Source organism: Carcharodon carcharias, chromosome 6 (assembly GCF_017639515.1).
Source record: "Carcharodon carcharias isolate sCarCar2 chromosome 6, sCarCar2.pri, whole genome shotgun sequence".
Classification (NCBI taxonomy): domain Eukaryota; kingdom Metazoa; phylum Chordata; class Chondrichthyes; order Lamniformes; family Lamnidae; genus Carcharodon; species Carcharodon carcharias.
Genome location: NC_054472.1, coordinates 88,596,336 through 88,604,266, shown reverse-complemented (window position 1 = coordinate 88,604,266; position 7,931 = coordinate 88,596,336). Strand labels below are relative to the sequence as shown.

General features: G+C 37.9%; 1 protein-coding gene across 1 annotated transcript; it reads right to left on the bottom strand.

Annotated features, from left to right (window-relative positions):
• Nucleotides 1-4,436: 4,436 nt before the first annotated feature.
• LOC121278812 (transcription factor 24-like) lies at nt 4,437-6,874 on the bottom strand. The gene is made up of 2 exons (XM_041189266.1): nt 6,452-6,874; nt 4,437-4,547 (listed from the first exon to the last, which is right to left on the bottom strand). Exons 1-2 carry the CDS (start codon nt 6,872-6,874, stop codon nt 4,437-4,439), a joined length of 534 nt encoding a protein of 177 aa, XP_041045200.1.
• Between the last annotated feature and the right edge of the window lie 1,057 nt (nt 6,875-7,931).

The following is a 7,931-nucleotide window of genomic DNA, read 5'->3' as shown; positions in this document are numbered from 1 at the left end:
GGTCATTGAAACGCTTGCCGCACTGGATCCAGGTGCGTCGCACCATGTCGCGGGAGCTCACAATCTCTGCCACCTCCTCCCAGGCACGTTTGGTCATGTGGGGAGGCCTCCTCCTCCCGTCCCTGGGAGCGAGGACCTCCCGCCATGTTGCCACCACCTCAAGGAGGGCAGCAAAGCAATCGTCTGAGAAACGAAGGGCACAGTGCCCACCTGCCCTACCCTCCTGCCTGGCCTGCTTACCAGCAGTGCTCTGAGGAGCCCTTCTGCTGGCCATGATTCACAGCCTTTGCAAGGCTGCAGGAGCTCTTTTAAACAGGCTGCCGGGTCGCCATTGGACCTGGTGGTTATAGCAGCCCCGCCACCGCCTGCCCACTCCCGCTGTCCTCAGGAGCCGTGTTTCATGCTGGATGGGCCTTAATTAGCCAGCCTACATAAAATGGCGGCGCGAACTCAATCGCGGGCAGCTACTGCACAGCCTGCCTGACAGGCAGAAAATTCTGCCCATGGTGTCTCAATCCACCATCCATATGCATAATTACATTCTCCTGCAGTCCAGGGACACCAAAACTGATTTTAGCTCTGCTGAGACTATTTAACTCAGCAGATTCCCGTGAACTTTTAGTTTGTTTGAATCTCAATGGTTTTACTGACTGAGCCATACTTGGGGGTTTGGAGGGTGTGGGTGGGAGTGTGAGGGAAGATCACAGATGAATTGTGAGAGCGGTGTATTCTTTTCACACAGATACGGATAGAACTTTTAACATAAGCTGCAGTACTAATCGTGTAGTTTCCTTTCTCTTTTAGCACATAATTAAAGGAAGCATCCAATAGTAATCCTGATGATGTCTTCATTTTTTAAATCCATGTTCTATTTATGATTGTACTGTTGCTCATTAATTTAGTTTTCTTAAAGAATAATATTCATTTTCAATAAATCTATCCATTATTTTAAATAGTGTGGCAGTGCTTCATATTGTAGTTCCAAAACCATGTCTTTCCAACATCAGTTGAGCAGATATCGGGGAGCACTGTGCATCTCATAGAGGATAAGAAAAATTACATTTCTACCAGGCTCTTCTCACACAATTCCTGGTAGCTGGCTAATATCAGTATTAGATAGTGATCCTGATTAAGGTTTTAATAACGTGAATGGAATCTGTGTGACAATTCACAAAACCTTAGAGAAATCCATCAAACTTATTTTATAAGCTTTTTATAAATCTAAAACAATTAAAAAAACACTCTTAGTTTCAGAAAATGTTGTAAACACTCAGCTATCCACTGTATCATCTTGTTTGTATCTAATTATTAATGTTCCATATTAAAATATTTTTAAACTCTTAATGCCAATGATTTTATTCAGAAGCCAATTGGATCCTCCCATTCTCCTAAACATCTTACTCATGCAATCACCACATAGAGAAAGGCATCATCTAAGTGAATTCCCAACACATTACCCAGCATCCAGTTAAGCAGTCATTTCGAGACTGTGTTTATTTTGATTATGTAGCTGGGGAAAAGACCATTCAATCCAACATGATTAAGGCTTTGTGGTTCTTATTTAAAGAAAATAATATAGGTTCTGTTTACTGTTACCAGAAAATTTGTAAATTAGACCTCTGGTTGACAGTGGAGCAACGAAATGGGGGTAAGGTTGGGAACTGACTAAACTGCTACACTTTCATGTAAGATGTGCCGGTTTCAAATTTCACTGCAATTGCTTGTAACAGTTCTCAGTAAAGTGAGTTTGGATGGTCTCCAAGTTTCACTCAATGATAGTGTGAGCAATGGAAATGCCCAAGAAACACTCTTGTGAGACTGGAATTGTATTTTATTGGGACAGTGAAGAGTTGCTTGCTGCCTGTTCTACACCTTACAGTGATCTCTGTTTACATTAGGTACAAAAATGGGAAAATGTACAATTGCCTAGGAATTAAATTCCTAATTTGGAGTGCAACATAATACACACTACAGACATATAAATAGTACAGTAACTGAGTATTGCTGAAAAGGAGACATGGCGAAGCTTTGTATCTTGCACTTACCAGGACATTTTGCAAGAATACCAATACAAGGGGTAAAACAACAATTTATACTGTATGTGAGGAGAATGCTGACTGGTTGGCAAATGGACTCTGATTGGTAGAGGCGTTGCTATGGAGAATGCACGAGTGATGGTGACTGCAGTAATTCTTGAATGGGTGCGATTTAGAACGGGAACATGATTTTTGTTGACGGGCTTTCAATTGCATATCCAGTTTTGTCCATACATTGAAAAATCCTTTCTTGCCAATGGAAGGGCTGTGTGTTTAATAGATTGGTATACCCCTCGGGGAATTGCAGAAACATTTCAGCACCACATTCAAAATGTCGTAAGATTAGAATGTTACATTTTTCAACCCAGACAAAAGTTAGAATCAAATTTGTCCTATAAATTTGATATGGTTTATGAAACTATCTGGTTAAACAGAATTATTTCAATTTTTTTATGTTTCAACAGTGCTACATCTATTGATGTCATTTATAAGTGAAAACCCGCCAATGATGATTGATGGACACAGTTGAGAACATTAACATCAATTGAAACAGTTAAATTGCCGAGCGAACACACTTTTTCCTCAGAAAGTACGCTTTCATAATTAGTGAGATATTTAGGTAGTCAGAGGCGATGCGTAGTATCTCAGACGCCTGTCAGTTTCAAATCTATGTAGAAAAAAAATCGATTTTGTAAATCAGATTTAAAGGTTTCCACGACATTACATGTTATGTATTTTGCGGTTGAATACATTTGTATACGAATTGACATTTTACATTTCTCAACAAAATATGCTATAGTCAAAAATAACATTCCGTTGAATCATAGGAGCATATTGCAAAGGATAATATACAGTAAAATTAGGAAGGGGTAGCGTCATTCGATATTACTGCAATCATAGTATATTAGTCAATGTATTAATATGAATATATGCCTGGCTAAAATATTTGCTTGTTCGATATATGCATACTTCTTGCATGCGCATCAAGTTACAGATTTGTTTTCAGCCGACCACTTTGTATGCAGTTTAGTTCATCAAGAGTTCAAACTTCGAATCTTTAAAACAGAGGTGTGCATGGATGTGCAAATGTCGACATACGAACAGATTAAAATCCGCGCAGTTCGACATTGCAAAATAAAATTTACGTTACTTTCTAACAAAACTTCCAAGTAATAGAACCAAATTGATCCTTGCTTTCATTCTCAACAATTGCTGAAAATATTGAAGCTTTCGACTAGGTATTATTGAAATGATGAACCAAACATATGAAACATACAGGCCGTTTTATTTACGGTCAGTACAGTATAAGTTAAATACAAATGTAAATTATTCTTCCAAAAATGTGTACATTTTTCGTATATCTCTGTATCCATGATAAACAAAAAAATGTTCAATGTAACACCAGTACACGCCTAACCTTTCAGGTCGATGACCTTTCGTCAGTTGAGCCTGAAACATTAACTCTGTTTCTCTCTCCACAAACGCTCCGTGACCCGCTGAGTGTTTCCTGTAATTTCTGCGGTTTTTTTTTCAGATTTCCAGCATCTGCTGCATTTTGCTTTTGTACCAATACACGCTCGTTCCCCTTATCGTGAGAATAGTCAAAATTAAGTTTCATATTTCTAATAAATGTTAACATATTGGACACAATTTGATTAATTTCAATTGTGTAACGGTTCAGTATAAATCATTGTTAGTCGTGCACTGCTCAACTATCCACAGCTGTGAGAAGGTTTCAATCACATAGGTGAATTAAAATGGAACATTTTTTTAAAAAGCTTTAATGGTCAAAAAATATGCACATATCCACAGTACCCGGCCGCGCACAACAATATTTTGCTGCTATTTGTTCGTTCTTGTATTTAGTGCAAACCTAGTGAAATTGAAAGTGCATAGCCGATCAGCAAAGCCGAGATTTCATTTATAGAAACCAACCCCCATCCTTTCAACACCATTAGGCAGAGAAGCACTTGAACTGAAAACATTAGCGTCAGCACTTTACAATTTACAAGCATCAGTGCTCCTTAGTCGACATTTCAGATTTCATTAACAAGAAATGGATGGGAGGATTGCTTTTAGCACAGTCCATGTACACATCATCATCGATATTTTCAAGCATATTTTAAAGTAACAGTTCATAAATCGTGAAATATTCGGAGACTATATTTTGAATATACACGTTAAACAACTTTGTAGATCAATTTCAAATACACCGCATTTATTTCAATAATTGCATTCAGCTATATATCGTGTTTACTAATTTCTTTGAGATAACTACCTTGAAAACGGATAGTTTGCTCTTTAAGGAATTCTATCAAAATAGCAATGGTGGAGTTGGCAATAGTACTTGTTTCTAATAAGTATAAACACCATGTCATGAGTTCTGCGAAGTGTCCCAGCTTAGACAGGATCAGGGCTGATCGTCTCTCCTTGAGTTTGATTCTCTGACTGACCCGAATTCAAAAATTGACCTGTTGCACCGACGTACAACCGGGATCGCATCGGCCACTTCTGAAATTCAGGAACAAAAAATATATTTATTATTTGTAACTTTATGTCTGGGGGTGCTATAGATTTTAATAGACAATGTGTCTGACAATCAATCCAAGTTGATTTTAACTGGATTTTTGTCCATTCCAATTTGTTGCAGCGAAACGGATTTCTTTTGTTATAGAAGTTAAATAAAAATTCGGCGAATACAATTTTGAGCACTATTGAGTTAAGAAACGGGATTTAAAATTGTTGGGACAGTTTTCATATTAGCTTTAACTGATGTATGCCGATTTCCACCCAAATGTGAAACTGCACATGGCTCTACAAAGGAAATTTAAAAAGATCGGTAGAATCCACCCAGTTCCTCAATCCCGCCCACAACCCCACCTTTTCTGAACGTTTTCATTTGCTCTTGAGATTGTTGTTTTCAGTTCTCATGTAAACAATAAAATTACAAATCCTGTCCGCAATAAATACACAAAAATAAGCAACGGATTGATGCCGTCAATAAAAATATAACAGGCACCAAACGTTTAGGAAGTCGAGTTATAGCTAAAGTATCATTTCCCGTCTTTTGATTTCATATTTATGGTTTATCATTCTTGTCTCCTTTAACAGATATCTGTTGATACTTGAAAATACTGAGCGACGAACCTTCATATTGACAACCTTTGTGTGTGATTTTCAGCGTTTTTTAAAAAAAACGACTGTTTGAAAACATCATTTTGTGTAATGTGTAATGCAAATAATTTCCTCCTTGCAAATACTATGAAAGTTATATATTATGCAATCGAATGTTTCAGTTATACAGAGCTGAATTCAAATTGCTGAAAACATTAACACGGAAGAATTGGGGGGTGTTGGGGTGGGAGGAATCAACATCGATCGCTGAAGTTTGTTTGCGACAAAATACTCCCCATTATATTGGAATTACTATCATTTTTGGATGGTTTCAGGCATCGTTCGTCTTCGTTAAGTTCACATTATTCCCTGTTTTTCTACATTTTAGGGTTAACTATATTTGTTATCAACTAACAATTTGAATTAGGTTAAGTGTCGAACACTAAACGTATAATCGACAAGACATGAATATTTTAAACTTCCGTATCTGTGCTCTTCAAAATGATATATATGAAAAGAAAATTGTGTTTCACAAACGTTTACCCATCCGGGCTGAAGCTCTAAAGTACTTAATTTTTAGATTTGATGTATATTAACACCAAATCATGGATCTGTTACCAGGATTTACAAAATAAAACATGTCAAATGTCTGAATATTCTATAACTCTAAAAAAACACGGACACTTTTCAAATAGACAATTGTTACGTTCATTCCTCAGTGACAAAAGTTTTGAGATTATAGTGCAAAAAGTCAAAGGTCTAAACTGAGAGCTTCAAATTGTTAAAAATGAAAACCTCAGATTTTATGTAATTCATATACTAACTAGTGACAGCACTCTGAAACACTTCCCTGAAAGTACTCAACATCTAGAATAATTGTAGATTATTAGCTTTATGATTTTGGAAACTCGAAAAGTGAAATGTGAACTTCTTTTCAAAAATTATAGTTCATTAGCGTAAGGGAGTGTAGGAATCCTTTTCTACATGTACATCAAATTAACACTGAAAGTTTCGTGCGCTGGATGGTGTCATGCATTCAGCATTCTTAAATTTGCCAGCAACTGCTTTAGCCAAAGCGGCCTGATGAATCCTTTACCTATTAATGTCCATTGCATGTTAGATTTATTTTGACAGAAATAGTTATGCAAGAAAATTATAGATCACATTTTCACTTATAACATTTATTTAAACTTCGGGTGATTATTGACACTAGTCTGAATTTTGAAGGCTAGAAAGATCAGTGTTTAAGATAATTACCACGAAGACATTTCATAAACGTAAATGAGGAAAATAGTTCTTACTTTGACTGGGTGCAGATATCCGTCCACCTTGAGGGAGTGCATTAACTCAGCAGACCTTCGACCTTCTCCCTCCTCCAGACTTTCTTCTAGGGTACGGGTGAGATGTGCAATGTAGGTCGTTGCCAGGATTAGGACGTCCAGTTTGGACAGTTTGGTGTCCGGAGGAACTGAAGGTAGAGTTTTTTGTAGCTCTAAGAAGGCATGCCGCAGGGTCTGTACTCGGCTACGCTCCCGGGCTGCGTTTGCTGCCGCAGGCCTGCCCCTAGTACGCACCACCTTCGAGCGAGAAGCCAATTCCGAGTGCTTTCGAATGGGACAGATCAAAGAGTCAGGATCCGAGCTGGGGCTGGAACCAGGACTGTCTTCGATCATGGCCTTTGGAACAGCAGCGGAATCCATTAGACCTTTCTTAGGCTGAACCATTCCCCGGATCAAACGCAACAATCATGGGAAAGCGTCAACCTGAAAACAAACACAAACTTTAAAAATATGCGCGAACTGATTTAAATTTTCAAACTGCGACATGCTAAGAATGTTTTAAAACGCATAGATTTCTTTCTGATTCTCACTCGCCAGAAAAGTCAATTATCCTGGTACTATAAGTACCAAATTTAGCCAATGCTCAAAGCATTTTATTACATTGTATACTTTATTGTAGTAAGGAAAGTTACACAATAAAATAATTCAAAAGTCAGTTGCACAGTCGCTGATTAGTAATATACTATCGGAGGATCTTTGTGCTGTGCACATTTTACACGGACGAACCAGTCGGCTTTCGGCGGTCTGTAAACTCTGAAAAACGCAGGAAAGCCTCTGTCATATTGTGTACTGTATGAATTACATTCAGAAATCTGACTGCAAAGAGTAGGAAATGCTTTTTTTAAAAAAAAGCTTAAATTAATAATAGCAACTCTTGCAGAATGTTAATTGATGTCCTGTTTTATAAAATCAGAATAATTCACCATAAATGTGGACATGTATCGTGATCCGAAATGCACACTGTCAGAGACAGAGACTCTTTGACATTACCTTTTTGCACCAATCGAACTGAATATACAGCTAGCTCAGATGCTATGACAAGCTTTCCATGTCTCAGTATGTTCTGCTGCTGGTTAGAATTCAGGAATGGACCCGTTCTAGCAACGAAGATGAACCTTTTATAAACCAATGCTTGTAATGATTTCAGTGTCGAGCACTGCTAGCGGAAAGCGTTGAGTGCACACCTGAATGAGCCCGGCAGCCTCTGGAGCCACTCATTGACAGCACAAAGCGCTGACAGTTTCTACACTGAAAACCAATTAATCACTGTGTAGCCACCACTCACTAACAAGTAATGGGACACCCATGCCAACCTCCTTAAAGAGGCCACATCCTATTTTATGACCCCTGGAGATTGTACTTTAACAAAAGAAAGATAATATTTATATACATGAAATGTTTAATCACATCTTAACATTGAACATAATTTAAACGCGGTTAA

Coding starts and splice junctions, on each gene's coding strand:
- LOC121278812 (XM_041189266.1), bottom strand. CDS start 6,874: ATGGTTCAGCCTAAGAAAGGTCTAATGGATTCCGCTGCTGTTCCAAAG. Junction 4,548..6,451: donor GATATCTGCACCCAGTCAAA/GTAAGAACTATT, acceptor CCTGAATTTCAG/AAGTGGCCGATGCGATCCCG.